General features: G+C 44.1%; 2 protein-coding genes across 5 annotated transcripts in view; one reads left to right on the plus strand and one right to left on the minus strand.

Annotated features, from left to right (window-relative positions):
• The window catches only part of LOC144608796 (cell surface glycoprotein MUC18-like), a 159,144-nt gene extending 151,751 nt beyond the window's left edge, over window positions 1–7,393 (minus strand). For 2 of the 4 annotated variants that reach the window (XM_078426906.1, XM_078426903.1), the window contains exon 1: window positions 6,865–7,393. The gene's annotated coding sequence lies outside the window, so the exon portion shown is untranslated. The other 2 variants (XM_078426905.1, XM_078426904.1) reach the window with 1 other exon arrangement.
• On the plus strand, window positions 7,080–12,018 carry rnf26 (ring finger protein 26). The gene has a single exon (XM_078426909.1). It carries the CDS (start codon window positions 7,083–7,085, stop codon window positions 8,463–8,465), a length of 1,383 nt encoding a protein of 460 aa, XP_078283035.1. The 5' UTR covers window positions 7,080–7,082; the 3' UTR covers window positions 8,466–12,018.
• The last annotated feature ends 9,761 nt before the right edge of the window (window positions 12,019–21,779 follow it).

A 21,779-nucleotide genomic window follows, 5' to 3' on the forward strand; every position in this document is an offset into this window, starting at 1 on the left:
CCTCCTGCCCGCCAGTGGTCAATTAAGCAATTTAGTCAAGTAAACTATATAAAATGTCAGTGATTATTTGGATTGATTTTCCTTCTCAATCTCTTAATTTTTAAAAGCATCTTCTTCCGTGCAAAACTTTTCACTGGAGTCGTTAAATTTTTTTGCATCACCTTTTCCAGTTTTAAAGTTAAAACTTTAATTAACCCACCTCCTTTCCAGCAAGAATGAGCTCCAATTACTTTGCATTTCTTCATAATTTAAATTCACCAATTGTCTTGAGTCTAGTTGGTGAACGTTCAAATTCGTATTGGAATCATGTTGGTTTCCTTCCAAAGACAATAGTACCTGATTGAATGCATAGGACCAGGAGTAGTTGAAGAAGTCTGCATTAATGGTTCATAAGTTGTAAACAGTATTCTCCAGAACTTCTATAGGGCATTATCCACATTACAGAAAGCCTCCTGCATGCAGCATGTTCCAATAAAATTTTGGCCAATACATACTCACACAGTCATCTTCACAGGTCATTTTCAGTGGTTTTGGGCATTAACTTACTATTTGGGGCACTGTTGTGTTGCCTCAGTTATTGCTCAGCCATGTTCAGTTGTGACCCAGTTCTACCTCATATTGTCATAGATTTAGTTAACCGTACAGCATTGAACCAGGCCCTTCACCCCCACTACATCCATGATTCCCGTTGTATCTATCTACACTAATCTTATTTACCCGCCTTCTATACCTTGATGATTCAAGTACTTGTATAGATGCTTCTAAAAATGTTGTGAGATTATCTGCCTCCACCATTTCCTCAGTCAACACATTCCAGACTGTGAGGCGCTCTTGTCCAGTGGAATCACATCCTTTGTACAACATCTTGACCAGAATGGCGCAGTTTTCCAAGTGTGGCCTAACTAATGTTTTATAAAGTTGCAACGTGACTTCCCAACTCTTTTATTCTATGTCACAGCCAATTAAAGAGAGGAAGTGGAGAGGATGTTTCCAGTAGTCCAGGACCAGAGGGCATAGCCTCAGAATAAAGAGACGTACCATTAGAATGAAGCTGAGGAGGAATTTCTTCAGCCAGAGGGTGGTGAATCTGTGGAATCCATTGCCACAGATTGTAGTGGATGCAAGTCATTGCATAGTTTTAAAGCGGAGATTGGATAAACAGGTCCTTGATTGGTAAGGGTGTCAAAGGTTACGAGAAAGCAAGAGAATGGGGTTAAGAGGGAAAAATAGATCAGCCATGATTGAATGGCGGAGCAGACTCGATGGGTGGAATGGCCTAATTTTGCTCCTATGTCTTATGGTTATGCCATATGCTTTCTGTAACCCTTATCCACCTGTCCTGCCACTTTGGGGTTAATCTACTATATCTGGCTTTCATGCTACAAGCAGCAAACTTCCCAACTGCTGCTGAAAAGTGACGGGGCACCAGTTCTCCAACCTGCAGTCTGTGAGGCTTCTGTGACCAGTGTTGATCATATTGGTGGCAGTTTCAACAAGGACAATTAGGTCTACAGCTGCGACTCCTTCGGAAGAACAATCAGCTAGTGTGACTCACAGCAAAATTAGCAGGATGTTTGTCATGTTGACCCAAGTTCCGATTCAATCCAATTGTATGCAAGTCCTTCTTATACAAAAGTTCATTGTAATCAAGTTTCCATGATTGGAAAGAACAAAAATAACAGAAGAGGAAACAACGATTATTCTAAAAGAATGCAGTTTAAAAAAAAACCCTGCTCATCATAAATACATTTTCCCTTGAAGCCCCACAATGGCATTGAAAAATTCATCTCGGTCACTGAACAAGAAATGTGTCAGTGTTTGTCATCAAATGTGCCATATTTATCGAGCAAAAATCAGCATTTATTAACAATGATTCAATGTGGCTTTTGAATAGGCTCCGATTCAAAGATTGATGAATTAAATATAATTTACAATTTTTTTTAAAAAGGACTCTGCTTAGCAGTAGAGTTGCTCCCTTACAGCGCCGGAGACCCGGGTTCGATCCTGACTACAGGTACTGTCTGCACTGAGTTTGTACATTCTCCCCATGACCGCGCGGGTTTTCTCCGAGATCTTCGGTTTCCTCCCACACTCCAAAGACGCACAGGTATGTAGGTTAATTATATAACATATAACATATAACAACTACAGCATGGAAACAGGCCTGTCCGGCCCTACCAGTCCACGCCGACCATTCTCCCTGACCTAGTCTCATCTACCTGCACTCAGACCATAACCCTCCAATCCCCTCCTATCCATATACCTATCCAATTTACTCTTAAATAATAAAATCGAGCCAGCCTCCACCACTTCCACCGGAAGCCCATTCCATACAGCCACAACCCTCTGAGTAAAGAAGTTCCCCCTCATGTTACCCCTAAACCTTTGTCCCTCAATTCTGAAGCTATGTCCCCTTGTTGGAATCTTCCCCACTCTCAAAGGGAAAAGCCTACCCACGTCAACTCTGTCCGTCCCTCTCAAAATTTAAAAAACCTCTATCAAGTCCCCCCTCAACCTTCTACGCTCCAAAGAATAAAGACCCAACCTATTCAACCTCTCTCTGTAGCCTAAGTGCTGAAACCCAGGCAACATTCTAGTAAATCTCCTCTGTACCCTCTCCATTTTGTCGACATCCTTCCTATAATTTGGCGACCAGAACTGCACACCATACTCCAGATTCGGCCTCACCAATGCCCTGTACAATTTCAACATTACATCCCAACTTCTATACTCGATGCTCTGATTTATAAAGGCAAGCATACCAAACGCCTTCTTCACCACCCTATCCACATGAGATTCCACCTTCAGGGAACAATGCACAGTTATTCCCAGATCCCTCTGTTCCACTGCATTCCTCAATTCCCTACCATTTACCCTGTACGTCCTATTTTGATTTGTCCTACCAAAATGCAGCACCTCACACTTATCAGCATTAAACTCCATCTGCCATCTTTCAGCCCACCCTTCCAAAAGGCCCAAGTCTCTCTGTAGACTTTGAAAATCTACCTCACTATCAACTACTCCACCTATCTTAGTATCATCTGCATATTTACTAATCCAATTTGCCACACCATCATCCAGATCATTAATGTAAATGACAAACAACAGTGGACCCAACACAGATCCTTGGGGCACTCCACTAGACACTGGCCTCCAACCTGACATACAATTGTCAACCATTACCCTCTGGTATCTCCCATTCAGCCATTGTTGAATCCATCTTGCGACCTCACTATTAATACCCAACGATTTAACCTTCTTAATCAACCTTCCATGTGGAACCTTGTCAAATGCCTTACTGAAGTCCATATAGACAACATCCACAGCCTTGCCCTTATCAATTTCCCTGGTAACCTCTTCAAAAAATTCAAGAAGATTAGTCAAACATGACCTTCCAGGCACAAATCCATGTTGACTGTTTCTAATCAGGCCTTGATTATCCAAATAATTATATATATTGTCCCTAAGTATCTTTTCCATTAATTTTCCCACCACAGACGTCAAACTAATAGGTCTATAATTGCTAGGTTTACTTTTAGAACCTTTTTTAAACAAAGGCACAACATGCGCAATGCGCCAATCTTCCGGCACCATCCCTGTTTCTAATGACGTTTGAAATATTTCCGTCATAGCCCCTGCTATTTCTGCACTAACTTCCCTCAATGTCCTAGGGAATATCCTATCAGGACCTGGAGACTTATCCACTTTTATATTCTTCAAAAGTGTCCGTACCTCCTCTTCTTTAATCCTCCTAATTTCCATCACTATTCTACTTGTTTCGCTTACCTCACATAATTCAATATCCTTCTCCTCGGTAAATACCGAAGAAAAGAAATTGTTTAATATCTCCCCCATTTCTTCCGGCTCAGCACATAGCTGTCCACTCTGACTCTCTAATGGACCAATTTTATCCCTCACTATCCTTTTGCTATTGACATATCTGTAGAACCCCTTGGGGTTTACTTTTAGCTTGGTGTATATGTAAATATAAATTGTCCCTAGTGTGTGTAGGATAGTGTTAACGTGTGCAGGAATCGCTGGTCGGCGCGGACTCTTCAGATGAAGCTTGGGCAGAAAATGTGGTGCTGGGATTTAACTCAACACAAATATTCCCCAAATGTGTAGAAAGGATGCTGGTTTACACCAAAGATAGTCACAAAATGCTGGAGCAACTCAGCAGGTCAAGCAGCCTTTCTGGAGAAAAGGAATAGATGATGTTTCGGGTCACAACCCTTCAGACTGCTAGTACATCCCAAATATTTCCAAATTTAACAGATTTGCCTGGGATTGATACTCCAACCGCGGCCTGCGGACTTTAATATCAAGGAGCTCGCAGTCTCGGGTTGAGACCGAGGTCAGGAAGCTCCGAAGCCGCACAAAGTTCGACAAGCCCCGACCCGGTTCCGATCGCCTGGCGCGGGGGAGCTGAGATTCCCCCCCGCTGCAGGAGCTTGATCGCCCCGATAAGGAAGGCCCGATCGCCGGCTACAGGAGTAAGATCGTCCCGTCAACGGAAGGTTAGACACCCGACCGATGGAGGCCAAAGAAGGGAAGAGATTGAACTTTTTTTTGCCTTCCATCACAGTGAGGAATGCAGAGGCGTCACTGTGGTGGATGCTCATGTGAAAATGTATTTTGTGTGTTGCTTTTTATTGTTATGACTGTATGGCAAATGAAATTCCTTGTATGTTGCAAAACATACTTGGCTAATAAAGTATGATGATGATTATAATTATGATCTTCTTGAGCATTGCTTCAAAAAATGATTCACGACATCCCATGCTGATTACCTATGCTGATTATCCCCAATTAGTCCTTGTCTTTCCCGATTCATATTAGATCCTCACTCTTAAAATCTGAAATCACTTTTTCACCATTGATATTAAGCTCACTGGTCTGTAGTCCCCAGGCTTTTTCTTGCAGCCGTTTTTAAATTTAGTGTTTTGTGTTCATTTTCTTCCAAGTGTTAGAAATCCATTTGCGGAGAAGAAATAACAACTTGAATTTATTTAATTCCTTTTATTGTAGTAAAATCATGAGCAGGAGCCTTTCCAAACAAAATTTCACACGAGGCAAATAATGAACAGATATTTAGTGATATCTGGTAAAGGCTGCTGATGTTGGAATCTGGAGCAAAAATAACAAACCATTGGAGAAACTCAGCAGGTCGGGCAGCATCTGTTACATAATCAAGTTTCCAACTCTTCTACTGTGTGTCTCTTAATTAGTAAGTCAGAATATACTAATTAAGGGATACATAACAGATGGATGGATGGCTGTTGAAAAAAGTCAGAAAATAAGTAGATATTCAGTAAAGCAGTTACAAGTGAAGTTCAAGGAGGAAAATGGAAGGGCAAGAGAATGGGAGAGGAGAAGGGTTGGGAGAAGGGTGGAGATACAGATGTGAGGTGAGAACGAGGGAGAGGAGGGAACCAACACGGCAGAGAAAGAGATAAGATGGAGAAGGCTTAGACACCCTCCAAAGTTCCCGGGATGTTCTTCAATGGACATCAACCGTTTTGCAATAACTGTCTCATTATCGTTGTCCTAAATAGATATAGAAACAAGCAACTGCAGATGTCGGTTTACCAAGGTATAAATGCTGAAGTAACTCAGTGGGTCAGGGATAGGTGATGCTTCAAGCCGGCACCCCTAAATAGATGTGGCAAGCAACATGAGTAAGGAATCTGGGGATGAGCCAACCAGATGCCCATGCGGGTAAGAAGAACTGGGGTGGTAGATCAGTGGTTCATCATGGGATGGGATGGGGATGTGGTGAGGTAGAGGCAGGGACAGAAGTGACGATCATTGTGACACTAAGTGCTGAGAAGGCAGCATTTCTGGAGACCATGGACAGGCTCATTCGTTCAATGGTACTTACTACCAGGTACAGTAGTATTCTTTCATCTTGTATACAGTTCAGTTAGATCATGTATAGATCATGATCATGTTAGATCATGTATCATGTAGTATAAGGCGACGTTTCCAGTCTGGACCATGCTTCAGAAAGTTATTTGCCTCCCCACTGGGATACCCTACCCTCGCTGCTATCCTCCCAATGCAGTTAAAGAATAATAATAATAATAATAATAATAAAAATCAGTCAAATCGATATGTAACGTTGCTGCCGCCAATTTCACTGAAATCTATGAACTTTGATGTGAGGGTGAATATATTTCGGGGAGAAGCAGAGCTGCTTGCTGCACACGGTCTGGGCTACCTGATACTGCTGGCCGGCTCCCTGCAGCCGCCGGGCTGTCCGCTCCCGCCCCACACGGGCCGGGCTGTCCACTCCCGCCTCACACGGGCCGGGCTGTCCACTCCCCCCTCACACGGGCCGGGCTGTCCACTCCCGCCTCACACGGGCCGGGCTGTCCACTCCCGCCTCACACGGGCCGGGCTGTCCACTCCCGCCTCACACGGGCCGGGCTGTCCACTCCCGCCTCACACGGGCCGGGCTGTCCGCTCCCGCCCCACACGGGCCGGGCTACCTGATACTGCTGGCCGGCTCCCTGCAGCCGCCGGGCTGTCCACTCCCGCCTCACACGGGCCGGGTTGTACGCTATCACCGCCGCCGCCGCCGTCTCACACGGGCCGGGTCATCCATTCCCGCCACACTCGGCCCGGGCTGTCCGCTGTCGAAGCCGCCGCCTCACACGGGCCCGGGCTCCCCACTGGCGGCGCCGCTTCACCCGGGCCGGGCTGCCCGCCTCGCCTCACCCGGGCCGGGCTGTCCGCCTCGCCTCACCCGGGCCGGGCTGCCCGCTCCCCAGCTGTCCGCTCACCCGGGCCCGTCCCGTCCCGTCCTGTCCCCGCCTCCCCCGGGCCCGGGCTCCCCACACTGGCGGCGCCGCTTCACCTCACCTCAGGCCGGGTTGTCCGCTCCCCAGCGCCGCCTGGCGCGGATCGCCCCCGATTGGCTGCTCCGGGGCTGTGTTGATGTTTGAACGGCGCTGACGGTTGCGGCGGCGGGGCGGGGAGAGAGAGAGAGAGAGTGAGTGAGAGGTCGGGGCCGGGGCCGGGGTCCGGGGTCGCCACCGCCACTCACTGCGCTGCGGCTCTGCGCCTCTCCGCCCAGCGCCATGGCCGGCCTCCTGCTCGGCCTGCTCGGCGTCCTGGGCCGGGCCCTCAACCTGCTCGTCTTCTTGCTGGACCTCAACTTCTGGCTGGTGTCGACGGTGGTGTCCGCGGTGTCGGGGTTGCTGCACCTTCTAGTCACCGTCCCCGGCTCCGTCGGCTCGCTGCTCGGCCTGTGCTACAACCTGCTGAGTGTGCCGGTGCTGGAGGTCGCCGAGCTGGCCCACTGCGGCCTGCAGCTCGCCATCGGCCTGCTCTGCAACCTGCTGCGGGCGGTGTGCGGCCTGGCCGAGAGCATGAAGATGGTGGGGCACCTGCTGTCCTACCTGAGCCTGCGGGGACGCGAGGAGCTGCAGCACGGCCTCGCCACCACCTTCTGCTCCGGACACCACCTCCTCAAGCAGCTGTGGGACGCGGTGGGCATCCTGGCCAGTCTGGCCGCCTACCTGGTCAACACTCTCGTCAACATGTTCCTCATTGGGACCCAGAACGTGCTGTCGGCGGTCGGGGCGCTGGGCGACCCTTTGGTCAAGGCTGTGGAGGTTCTGGCATCAATTCTGACCTATTTGTCCAGCAGTGTCGTTGGGAATGTTATCCTTCTCTGGACCCCATGCCAGTTTGTGATCGAAGTCCTCATCTCCCTCTCCAGAGTCCTGGCCGACTTGTTTCTCCTTAACCTCTACGGCCTGACGATCACCTTTCTCTTCATATCCAGCGCAACAATCTATGCAAACCCAGAGATAATACTGAGAATCGTTAACCAACTGGCTCACCATTTGAATACTGTTCCAAACCTTAACCGGGTAAGAAGGGATGTCCTACATATCTGTAGGCTGATAGTGACCTATGTTCAGTTAATGGTCAACTCCGAGACTTGGAGGCGATTGTACAGTCAACAGCTGCAGAGACTTAACCCAGGGTATGTGAACTTCTGGCCACTTGACCAAATAAGGCGGATTCAAGTTTATCCTGAAAGGAACTTGGAGGACCAAACAGCTGTACATCAGCAACCAGTTAATCAGCTGGAACAAACCGATTCCAACCCAGTCCAAGGAGATAACAACACTACCAGGGAACAGCAGCTGGTTGCGGCCCAGAACTCTCTACCTGGAGAAACCGGCGATGCTCCTTTGAGACCAGCAGACACCAAGGACAAAAATGGCAATGTCCCTGTGGATAATGAACTCTGGAATCTCTTAAAGGAGCAAGAAGAAAGAAAGAAATGTGTCATCTGTCAGGACCAAGCAAAGTCTGTGTTGCTGCTTCCATGCAGACATCTGTGTCTCTGTCAAGGCTGCACGGGTATCCTCTTGCAACAGCATGTCTACCAACGCAATTGCCCACTTTGCCGACAAATGATTTTACAAACCCTGGATGTGTATTTCTGATCAATTGTTTGAAAAAACTTGGACAGTGGTAAGGCTGTTGTGTGTGGCAGATATATATTTTTTAAAAACAGCATAATGTTGCATTGGTCCAATCATTGGTGTGTTAGGCAATCTCAGATTCAAATTTCTATGCAAATTCTTAGCCATAGATGACACAATACTGATGTACTTTTTTCATCAATGAGTAAACCATGCACGGCTGTAAAGGAATGTTAATTTAAGAATTACTTATTACGAAGCAAAGGGAATACTGGCTGCTTCCCTTAATTTGGTTACTAGCCTAAACACCTGCAAAGATGTGAGCCATTTATTTTATTTGTCAAGGAGTTGGGATTTAAAAAAAGAAACAACCAATTTTGACAGGTTAGCTACACATGGTAAGGCCTCAATAATTCTGTATAGTACACTCTCTTTGTAATTTTGTTTTAAATGTGAATTTTTTGAGATTGCAGACATTTGGATTGTATTTGACACATTTTTGAAATATTAGGCATTTCATGTCCGTTTTGCTGTTTTAATGCTGTTCCACTACCAAAGCAGCATGTTTTATTTAACCTGGTGTTTGAAGTTTAGCTTTGCAAAAGCGACTGAGAGAATGAGTCCAATTTGGAGACAATGGGTCCAATGAGGAGGTGAGGTACCATGTGAAATATGTTTGTTTCTGTTAAGTTACCAAGCTCCATCTTGCAACTTCCCTCATTAATTCTTAAGCAAGTCTGCATTACTGATCAGTTGGGTTTCAAGGAGAATTTTATTTGTCTGCTCTTTTTTTTTCATCGCTACTCACTAAAGAACAAGTGATGTATTTACTATACATATTTGAGGCACTGCTTATGAATTTAGTAACTTAATTTGGGACCCATTTGTATTTTATTTGAAAACAATTTCTTTGTCGTGGAATGGAAACTTGTGACCGAATTATTCCTGGGGCATTGATGCCTACATGTATTACATTAACTGGTAAATACATTTGCTAAATTAATAACAATTTATGTTTTCTTCAAGAATCAAATGTTTATCATTGCAGAAATTGGCTGAGTAATGCGTGCTTTCTGATGCATAAGTATGACCTTCCTGAGATGTCAAAGCAACATCTTTCATCTGCTGTAACTTAAATAGCAGCAAATGTTGTTTATGGCAGCATAACAGTGTTCCAGAATGACACCCAAAACAGTTTAACTATTTGCTTTCTTGTCTAGTGGATGGCAGGTCAAGCAAGCTACAGTCAACATTCTGGCAACTACTTTTGGAGATCTTTGACTGCAAATGATGATCAAGGTGGTTTTTTTTAACGTGGTTTTGCTTGGAACCCATTTTTGCAGTATAGTTGGGATTGGAAAGTCATTGAGTGGATCTATCCTGTCAAATACAATGCATTAGGTTTGGTTCTCTCTGATTATGGAATTTGAAGATGTGGTTGAAAGTTGTGGGCACAGCAGTGATTAGGGAGAAGAGACAGCAGCACACAATTCACTGTTAAGGAGGGATTCTATTTTGGCTCTTGGTCCTTGATTTTAAATCACATCCCTATGTGAGTACAACAAGCCAGTAAGGAGTTAATTGTTCAAATGTTTCAAAGGAAATTAGAGGGGAAATTAGAGGGGAAATTAGAGGGGAGGACAGGACAAATTAAATGATTGAGGACGATGGTCCACTGCTTGTTTCAAGCTCTCTCCAGCATATGAAACAAAGACCTGAAAGGCACCAAGGAGCCCATTATGTTTTATCTTCCATATTTCATTTTTCCTTGCAACATAGAGGGCACTTTGGCCCATCAAGTCTATGCCAGTCCTTGTAGCAATCACATTCTCAACCCTCTACCCTTATAATCTTTGCTGTAACCTATTCTCTCTACATTTCCATCAACTATTTTCCTACTACTCACCTACACACGAGGTGTAATTTGGATTGGGCAATTGACCTGCCAACCACGCATCTTTCAAAGGAAACCAGAACAGCTGAGGAATCCCATGCATTAACAGGGAGTGTGTGCAAACGTGACACAAATCAGAGGCCAGGGCCTTTGGTATTGGGTCGGCGGGTCTGTTAGACAGTAGCAATACTAGCTGCACCATTGTGCTGACCTTTACTTCTCCACGCCACAAGGGCAGAAGCAGTTCTTCCGCCTCTCCAGCGCACATATCTCGCTGATTGTGGTGAGATTTAGACCCCCGCCCCCCCCCCCCTTTCACTAAAATGCAATAAAATCACTGCCAACCAGGGGGTGCTGAGATCGTCTTTGTCTTTAAGGCCATAATTCTGCTCCTGTTCACAAAAGAGCAATGTATCTGGTCAGGAGTTAGTTCATTATTTATGACCCAGATATGCTCAGTTTGGCTGGGTGTGCAGTCCTCTTATTGACCTCTTCCTCGCCACCCCCCCCCCATTTAAAAATTGATGCCGTGGAATTGAGCCCATATTCTGCCCACGCTTACCATGAATTTAAATCAGTTTTAAAAGCAGAGAATCGGAATTATTGCAGTTTTTAGGCTTTATGCTTTTTTCCTTGGTGCTTAGACAGTGTAGCTACTTACAGCGTAACAGGTAAGCAAAACATCTTTAAGGTACTTGTGGCCCACTAGTATTAAATAACGTGTCCTGACCCTTGTTTAGGAATTAAAGGCAGTCGTATTACTTTTCCCCACCTGTGCTCCAAAGATAACTTCTCGGGTGAAGAAGCTAAGCCATGAAACAAGCCATGCTGACTGAAGGTTTTCAGTAATGGGGTTAAATGACACCATTTACGGGACATGTGCTAAAATTCTACTTTTGATATTATCCAGTAGTTCCTACTGAAAGTGGATATATATGAACACGGGGCAGAAAGAGTGATCATGCTTCCAAAACACACTTATCCAAGCAATTAAATGAATCTTTAAATAAGTTTAGGGGATTTTTTTTCTTTGTAAGTAAGTGACTTTTAAATTGGACAGTGCATTCGCCAAGAGAGCTATTGAGTTCAGAGTAGGTTATTTCATAAGTTCTAGGAGCAGAATTAGGCCATTTGGCCCATCAATGCTACTCTGCCATTCAATCATGGCTGATCTATTTTTCTCTCTCAATCCCATTCTCCTGCCTTCGCCCCATAACCCCTGACACCCTTACTAATCAATTCAATGCAGTTGTGGTTAACGTAATATTTGTTTTTTTAAAATAAAGTGAGTTAACAGAGATGTTCATTTGGTCAAAGATTTTCAACGCAGCACGAGGAGAGCTGGATCCATTGTGATATTCCTTTCCTCTGCTTAGTTACTGTTACTTGTTTCATTAGGTTGACTGGAACATGGCAGTGGAGGTTACTGAGCAATCCATTGCAATCAGCAGAGATCAATTGGTGCATGGGAAATGAACTTTTTTTTACAAATGATGTTGACAGTCTTTTTTAAACTGCTTTATGTTGTATTTTTGTATCAGCCATGAACATTGTTTGTGTTATTTGATCTGTAACTCTGATAGCTGCTGTTAAAATCAGCTTCACTGTGCTGCACTATGTTTAATTCAGTGAGCTGTATATGTAATTGTTTGAAAAATAAATTGTATTTTTCATTATTGATTAATTTTGTCCTTGTAACATCATTTGACATAATGCAATGTAAGACAGCTATGTAGTCTATTGGATGCTTCAGTCTTTCGCTTTAGCTTTGGCATCATGATAATGCTGTCACACACTGCTAACACAGCCTGACGTGTGGAGTGAGGAACTGCAGATGCTGGTTTAAACGAAAGACAGACCCAATAAGCTGGAGTAACTGAGCAGGTCAGGCTGCATCTCTGGAGAAAAGGAATAGGTGACACTTTGTGTTGAGACCCTTCAGCTTATTGTAAGCACCCAACTTTAAACATGGCATTGTGATTGATACATTTCTGATTGAATTTCCTGGCATCACGTGGAAGAAATTAATGTCTTCAATGCTCCTCGCCAAGAGTGGTATGGCAGCACCACCTCTGATCTTTTCTCTGGCAGTTTCTAAGCTCCCGAGAGCTTACTTTCTGGAGCAGCATGATAGGAAAAGGGGCCAACATGGTGAAGGAGACTTAAGGATGCTAGGAGAGGCAATAAATAGATTTATTATATGTTTAGATTCCAAGGCAGAGCTAGCTGAATTTAAAATAAACATTGGAGGTTGTAAACCAAGCTAAGACCAATAAAACTAATCCTGAGGTAAGGGTTATTTATTGCACCCCTTGATTAATTATTTCAAGAATTTAATATCTGTATGCAACCACTGAAACAGAATATAAGCGGCTGTGAATCTTTAAAACACTTTGGGTTCTTTCAAAGTTTTCCCAGTGTACTGTTAAGGTCTTGAATAAACTGAGTTAACTGACCCACTGCTCTATGATATGTTCTTTGTGTCTGTTCCCATCTGAGCTGTAATTAAGAGGGCAACTGGGCCCCACATGAAAACCGGATTCAAAGTACAGGTTAAATTCCCAACACTGGTGGCGCGGTCGAGTTGCTGCCTTACAGCGCCAAAGACCCGGGTTCGATCCTGACCATGGATGCTTGTTTGTATGGAGTTTGTATGTTATCCCCCTGACCTGTGCCGGTTTTCACTGGGATCTCCGGTTTCCTCCCACACTCCAAAGACGTACAGATTTGTAGGTTAATTGGCCTGGTTTAGTTGTAATTTGTGCCTAGTGTGTGTAGGATAGTGCTAGAGTGCGGGGATCACTGGTCGGCATGGACTCGGTGGGCCACAGGGCCTGTTTCCGCGCTGTACCTCTAAACTAAAAATTAAACTAAAAGTTAAACACTCTTCAATTCAGGGTAGAAGGTTTTACGACTGAAAGACAAAAAATCTGGGGAGAAGCTGAATTTCATTACTCCTTTGTAATGGTGATGACACCAGTGTTTAAGGCATTTTGGAGAAGCCTCAGGTGATGGGAGAACCAGCATGGACATGAAAAGGCCTGTCTGTCTATTTCTGACAAACCAAATTGAATTTTGTGAAGAAATAACTGACTCAGTTGACAGGTGATGGCTTTGAGTGTTATTTACATGTAGTCACCCAACAAAGTCCTTGTGATTTGGAATTACAGGCAGATTATTAGCCTAGTTAGGAGATTGTTTGAAAGGGCAGGGAGTAGAATAGGAATCAAAAGCAAGATGTGACTGGTGCTATCCAATGTTATAGCCATTGAAAGGGCGAAAGGTTTATTTTTTCATTGTATTTATCAATGAGTGAAATGAGAGGGCTGGAAGCTACAGTTACATAAATCAAAAAACTAGGTGTTGAAAATCTGACATAAAACAAAATGCTTGAAATACTCAACAGATTAGGCTGCATCTGTTGTAAGAAAAAAAAGAGTTCATGTTTTTGCTGTGGAACTACTTCCCATGTAACTTGCAACAAACGTTTTCTTCACTTCTCCAGCTCTGATGAAGAGTCATAAAGAGTCATAGGTCGGCACGGTGGCGCAGCAGTAGAGTTGCTGCCTTACAGCGAAAGCAGCGCCAGAGGCCCGGGTTCGATCCCGACTGTGGGTGCTGTCTGTACGGAGTTTGTATGTTCTCCCCGTGACCTGCGTGGGTTTCCTCCGAGATCTTCAATTTCCTCCCACACGCCAAAGAAGTACAGGTATGTAGGTTAATTGGCTTGGTAAAAGTAAAAATGGTCCCTCGTGGGTATAGGATAGTGTTAATGTGCGGGGATCGCTAGTCTGCACGGACCCGGTGGGCCGAAGGGCCTGTTTCCGCGCTGTATCTCTAAACTAAATTAACCTAGACGTTTATTCTGTACATTTCTCCCTTTCAGCTCCTGACTTGCTGGGTATTTCTAGCACTGACTGGCTTTAATTCATTAATATAGAGTTTGCCTGTTCCATAAGCAGTTTAAACTACAAGGAGATGTCAATAAACTAACGAAACAAAGGAAAATCTTTGGCAAAAGAAATAAAATGTGTAATGTTCTTAACGTAAATGTGTAGAATCAGTAGATAAGCAGTGAGTTGGGAATCTTGAGAACTTGCTGATCAACGGCACCCATCCATCATTTGGCCATCCCTTTACCTCCACAGATGCTGCTTGACCTGCTGAGTCCTTCCAGTAGTTTTCCACACTTTCTGCCATTTGCTTTTTACAAACTGCAGCTCAAACTCAGATTCACCATTATTTCATGAACTTGCTGGATTTGCATGTTAATTGCCCATTAAACTCCACGCAGGAACTTATTTAATGGACATAAATGTCTCTCTAACAATCTGATCAATATTAATTCAATGTCAGTCAATTTCTCCATCCAAGACAAATACGTTTGTTCTCATGATGTAACTTGATAGTGATTTCAAAACTATTCCAATTCTTCCCTTTCTTTTTGTATCTAGTTTAATCTAATCCAGCATCTATGTTCATCATTCTTCTGATTCTGTTTCAGTCTTTGGCTCATTGGCTTGGGAGATATAAAGACTGAAACAGATGTAATCATACTCACTGAGGTGTTGGATGCCTGTTATCTTCAGTGTGGAGTCATTTTATTTCCTAAAAGTTGTAGCACAAAAATATTTGAGTTAAACGGTACAGGGGAAAGTCTCACATTAGTGATAAGATTCTCTGTGAACAGTAAGATTCACCCCAGAGTACAGAACTAATCTGTCTTGTGATAGATACAAAATGCTGGAGTATTTTGCAGCATCTCTGGAGAGAAAGAATGGGTGATGTTTCGGGTCGAGAACCCTCTTTAGGCTAACCCAAATGCATGATCTGAAGAAGGGTCTCGACCCGAAATGCCATCCATTCCTTCTCTCCAGAGATACTGCCTGTCCCGCTGAGTTACTCCTACAATTTGTGTCTATCTTCGGTTTAAACCAGTTTCTCCCTACACATTTAATCTTTGTGATCTTGCTGTTTATCATAAACCATTTGTCAGAGGTTGGCGTTGCAAACATTGCAGTGATCTGACAGAACAGTTTGAATAACTTGCACTGGAGAAAACCAGCTGTAAAGAGCTTTGATTCAGATTGAATGTTCCATAAATGTTGTTATGTGGGAAACCCAAACTGTCACTGCATTAGACTGATGAAATTCCTGTACCTTCTGTCATTTTATGGAATGGAGATATGGAGGGGTTGTGGAGTTTTACCTCTTGACGCTTATGTAAAGCTCTTGGTCAGGAAGGCTAATAACATCTACCATGACAAATGTGATGAAGGCTGTAAATATAATCTGCAAGAAACCTCCACTTCCATCCAAACTACTCACTTAGACGACATGAAAGAGGTAAACCAAAGAAGAACCAAGGCATCAATGATTTGAGGCAGCAGAAGGCAATAGGCAGATGTGATTAATTTTTGATATGCTTTAATCACAGTCTCATTGCTTTTCTGGTTTTGATAATGTACTTGCTCCCTTGTATGTTGAGTAAGAAACCCTTTGATCTCCATGCTACAGTATTTAGCCCTCCATTTTATTAAACTTACTATGATTCATGTTCCTCTGCTTACCCCGTGTGTTCTTTTTAATCCCCAAATAGGTTTAAGGTGAGAGGGGAAAGATTTAATAGGAACCTAAGGGGCAACGTTTTTCCACAGAGGGTGGTTGGTGTATGGAATCAGTTGCTAGAGGATGTAATTGAGGCAGGTACCATTGCAACGCTTAAGAAACATTTGGACGGGTACATGGGTAGGATAGGTTTAATGGGATATGGGCCAAATGCAAGCAGGTGTGACTAGTGTAGATGGTCGGTGTGGGCAAGATGGGCCAAAGTGCCAGCATTTACATCAGCTCCTCTCAAACACTACCACACAGCCCCACACTAGAGGACCCTGAATCTCCAAATCATTCCGTCATGTCTATTCTCCAGCACTTTCAGTGTTAATAAGTCAATGTCCCCAGTAATGCTGTTTAGTATAACATGGCTGTTCCTAGTTCAGTTTAGTTTATTTAATTTAGTTTATTATTGTCACGTGTGCCAAGATATAGAACATTTGTTTGCTTGTTATCCAGTCAAAGAAAAGACTGCACATGAATACAATCAAACCCTCCATATGCACAGATAAAGGCTAAAGATAGACACAAAAAGTTGGAGTAACTCAGCGGGTCGGACAGCATCTCTTGAGAAAAGGCCCTAACACTCAGTCTGAAGAAGGGTCTCGGCCCGAAACGTCACTTATTTCTTTTCTCTGGATATGCTGCCTGACCCGCTGAGTTACTGCAGCTTTTTGTGTCTATCTTCGGTTTAAACCCACGGGTCTGTAGTTCCTTCCTACACTCAAAGAATAAAGGTACAACATTTAGTACAAGATATAACATTGTAGTCCAATAAAGTCTAAGTAAAGATAGTTCAAATGCGGGAGGTCAGGACTGCACTCTGGTTGATGAGAGGACCGTTCAGTTGCCTGATAACAGCTGGGAAGAAACTGTTCCTCGAAGATGTATGATTCATTTTGAAGAATGCAGGAGCTTGATCTGTGCGTTATGGTGAAAGCTGATCCACGCTCCGTAGCCTCGCATCAATGGGCAACAGTCCAGAGTATTTCCATTAATTAAACTTTAGACTAATCTACTATGCAATCAGAACACTCCTGTCTAAATCAGAAAAAAAAAGACTTTACCACAGGTTAATAATCTCTTCCCTTGACCAGACCAGCACAACACCCACACAATCCTTCTTCAGTCAGAACATTATCCCATAACCATTTTTAAGAGAGGGGTGAGATAAAATGTGTTGACATTGGTGTAAATGGGACAGAAGATGAAAATATTTCCGCACAGTCTGATAGATGATGTGCAGAGCAAAGTATGCACACATGATTCTTGTGCCAATTTTGTTTGGGTAATTGTCTCAATTGTCACTTTCATGTTTTGAGTAGTGTATACCATATAAAAGCTGCGGGCCTTAAAAATATTTGTTAAATCTTAGCTTATTTGGATTAATTAGCATTGCTTATCAAATAAACCAAGCCCTTTAAACTACAAAGTGGAAGACAGATGACTCCTTGCGTTGCTCACTTTCAAATTATGCAGGGAATGTTTTGCAGTCTGTATTCCAGGCACCTCATAGCTCATGTTAATGACTGTATCAAAGAGAAAGTGGTACAAAATAATTTGTAAATGGAAGTTGATCTCCTCCTACTTTACAAAACTGCAGCCAACAATTTATTAAGAGCAGGCCAATGTATTATAAGAAAATACTCCCATTCCCAGTCTGACCTTTCTGTCATGGGCCTCCTCCAGTGCCATAGTGAGGCCCACCGGAAATTGGAGGAACAGCACCTCATATTTCGCCTGGGCAGTTTGCAGCCCGGTGGTATGAACGTCGACTTCTCCAACTTTAGATAGCTCCTCTGTCCCTCCCTTCCCCATCTCCTTCCCAGATCTCCCTCTATCTTCCTGTCTCCACCTATATCCTTCCTTTGTCCCGCCCCCCTGACATCAGTCTGAAGAAGGGTCTCGACCCGAAACGTCACCCATTCCTTCTCTCCCGAGATGCTGCCTGACCTGCTGAGTTACTCCAGCATTTTGTGAATAGGCCAATGTATTACCCTGGTTTATGCAGCTCACCTTATTATTTTATGTGTTTACACTTTTTATGTCTACTTTTCCTTTGGTTTTTCACAAAGAGTCCAATCCCTTTCCCCACCACTCAGTAGGGTGTGAAGGGGCATATTAGTTAAAGACCAACGATGAGTGCATCATCTCCGGTGACCCTCCACTGGAGCTTTGAAGAGGTGCTGTATTTTGTCATTGGGGATTCCACCCAGGATATTAATCACAGGCTCTCTCTGTCATCTCAGGTGGTCAGTTCAGGTGGTCAGGGAAGAGCAGGGGAGTGCTCTCCTCAATGTCCTGGGCAATATTTATCCCTTAACCAAAACCTAAAAACAGATAGTGATACAAGGTGGAAACAGGCCCTTTGGCCCAACCTGCCCAGACTGGTCAACATGGCCCAGCTACACACGTCCCACCTGCCCGCGTTTGGTTCATATCCCTCCAAACCGGTCCTATCCATGTACCTGTCTAACTGTTTCTTAAACATTGGGATAGTCCCTGCCTCAACTACCTCCTCTGGCAGCTTGTTCCATACACCCACCACCCTTTGTGTGAAAAGGTTACCCCTTGGATTCCTATTAAATCTTTTCCTCTTCACCTTAAAGCTATGTCCTCTGGTCCTCGATTCACTTACTCTGGGCAAGAGACTCGAGTGCATCTACCCGATCTAATCTTCTCGTGATTTTATACACCTCATTTGTTGTTTGGTGTAGGAAGGAACTGCAGATGCTGGTTTATACCCATGGTAGACACAAAGTGCTGGAGTAACTCAGCAGGTTAGGCAGCATCTCTGGAGAAAAAGGATGGGTGATGTTTCAGGTCGAGACCCTTCTTCAGTTTTACTGCATGGCTGTTTGTGGGCGATTAGTACGCACAAACTGAAAGGAAGGTACTTCATTGGCTATAACTTGCTTTGAGATATCTTAAGGCAATATGGAGTTATTTTAATCAAAGGAATATCTAATTTCAACATTCTTTCTGAAATATGCCTATTTATTCTGGGGTATGTCATAGGAAATTAGACACTCCTACATACCTATCCTTTCATTTATACATAAGCTCGATTAATGATAGGTACATCTTCAGTTCAGATGAAAAAATAATGGAGAGACACATATTTAAAAAACATTTGGACAGATACATGAATGTGAAAGGTTTAGAGGGATATGAGCTAAATGCGTACAGGTGGGACTAGAGTAGCTGGGGCATCTTGGTCGGCATGGACAAGTTGGGATGAAGGTTCTGTTTCTGTGCTGTATGACTCTCAGACTCTATGTCAAGGAACCACAGATATTGGAATCTTGGAGGAAAACGCAAATTGCTGGAGGAATTCAGCAGGTCAGGCCACATCTGTGGAGGAGATGAACAAGGCTTTGGGTCGGCAGCGTTGTGGATCTGGACCCTCATTCGGATAAGAAATAATTGAGGTGGCTTCACTGCTGATTTGGTTGAAGATGGCCCATGTTTGAAGGTTGGTTGACATTTTGTTAAAAGTGACCTTGAGTTTATTTGAAAGCACAAAGCTTAATTGAACATGTTGATGATGTTCTTCAAATCGACACAGTGTGATCTGTTCATCAGCAATGATACTGTCCCACCCCTCAATAAATCCCTGGATTTGCTGCCACCATGATATGAGTACAAGGGGCTCACTGATACCTGGCATTCCTCTCTCCCTTGGGGGGGGGGATTGTCATGTTACTGACGTAATATAATGCATGGCCCAATGTGGTCAGCATCACAAGGGCAACAAGATGAAAGCAGAAATTAACAGTTTATGGATTGCTTTCATTCTTTCTCTGTTTTTTGGAGCAAAACATTTCTATTTTTGAAGCTGTCTAATGTTTGTCTCAGATCTATATTTATTCTGGGCAGTATCTGCAGCGTTTGAGTGATCTGCTGCCAGCAGTCTGCCCTCAAGGCTCTGAACTGTTCCTCAGACCCATGACAGGATGGAACAGGGATCCTGATTGTGTTTGTTCCTGTGGAATGTGAATGGCTTCCACTTCACACCGTCCCAGCCTGCCACAGTCGTTTAGTTTAGTTTGGAGATATAGCGGGGAAACAGGCTCTTCGGCACACCGAATCTGCGCTGACCACCAATCCCCAGACACTAGCCCTATCCTGTACACACTAGGGATAATTTGGAATTATACCAAGCCAATTAAACTACAAACCTGCACATCTTTGAAGTGTGGGAGAAAACTGGAGATCCTGGAGAGAACCCACACAGGTCTTGAGCGAACGTTCAAACTCCATACAGACAAGCATCCGCAGTCAGGATCGAACCCGGGTGTCTGGCGCTGTAAGCCATTGTGCCACCATGCCGCTCAGCAGATTTCATGTTTAAGAAGGAATGGAGGCCAACCCAGTATATGTATATTCTGCCCCAGTGGTTTTATAGGTAAACACACACAGAAACAAGGAACTGCGGATGCAGGTTTACAATAAAAGAAACAAAGTGCTGGAGTAACACTGTGGGGTCAGGCAGCATCACTGGAGATTACGGATAGGTGAAGTTTCAGGTCGGGATCCTTCTTCAGACTTGTAATCAACTTGTTCATTTTCAGAATGTGTAAGAAGGAACTGCAGGTGCTGGTTTACACCAAGGATAGATACAAAATGCTGGAGCAAGTCTGCGGGCCAGGCAGCATCTCTGGAGAAAAGGAATATGAGACTTAGTCTGATGGAGGGTCCTGACACGTCACCTATTCCTTTTTTCCAGAGATGCTGTCTGACCCGCTGAGTTACTCCTGCCCTATCATTCATTTTCAGAGCTCAGATCCTGGACCATGCTGAATTCACTCTAACGACCACACAGATATACTGAGCCGTGACTTTGCATAAACAAATATTTTTCTAATGCAAGAAAAATCGTAAATTGTCCAACACAGTCAGGAGAGACCAGTGCAGAAGAATTGGGGACACAAAACAAAGAGAATGGAATCACAGTGATTATTCTGAGCTCGGAAGTAATCAAATCCCACGTTTCTTGTTTATGGTCTATAGGATTACTCGAATTGGAAAGTTGGACTGTTTCGGTTTTTTGTTTAATTCCTCCCTTCTAAGAACCCTTTTTGCCGTGAAAGACGAGGTGCAAGGGAGTATGTGTGAAGTTTGCTCGTGATCTCGCCCTGAAGTGGGCTGAAGCAGGAAGTGTAAGGCAGGCACTGAGTAGATGCCAGGGAGACAATCAGTCCTGACACAAAATGCTGGAGTAACTCAGCGGGTCAGGCAGCATCTCGGGAGAGAAAGAATGGGTCTGAAGAAGGGTCTCGACCCGAAACGTCACCCATTCCTTCTCTCCCGAGATTGCTACCTGACCCGCTGAGTTACTCCAGCATTTTGTGTCTCCCTTCGATTTAAACCAGCATCTGCAGTTTTTTTCCTACACAATGAGTCCTGACGCTGAGCAGAAGAATCGATACCTGTGCAGTTGCAGCTTTATAAAGGACTAGACCAAGTGGACCTGTTGGGCCCAAACCTCTCCTGCATTGGTGCAGCACCCTGTGCTCCCCCCCTCTCCTCTCTCCTCAACCCCCCCTTCTTCCTTCTCCCCCACTCCCCCCTCCCCTCCCTCCCTCTCTCCTCCCCTCTCCCCCTCCCCCTCCCCTCCTTTTAAACTTAAAAATGTGAATAACTTAAAAAAATATAACACCGATTTCAATAAAACTACTTGCATTATCACTAAAGTGACAATGGTGAGTAAGGTGGGCCTAAAATTGTTGTGCTATCGTGTACCGTTTTGGCTGAAGTTCAGTCACAAACAAGATAACAAACGAGAGTTTTAGTATATAGATGTTTCACTACTTCTGAGTCAATGC

The sequence above is a fragment of the Rhinoraja longicauda genome, chromosome 32 (genome assembly GCF_053455715.1).
Source record: "Rhinoraja longicauda isolate Sanriku21f chromosome 32, sRhiLon1.1, whole genome shotgun sequence".
Classification (NCBI taxonomy): Eukaryota; Metazoa; Chordata; class Chondrichthyes; order Rajiformes; family Arhynchobatidae; genus Rhinoraja; species Rhinoraja longicauda.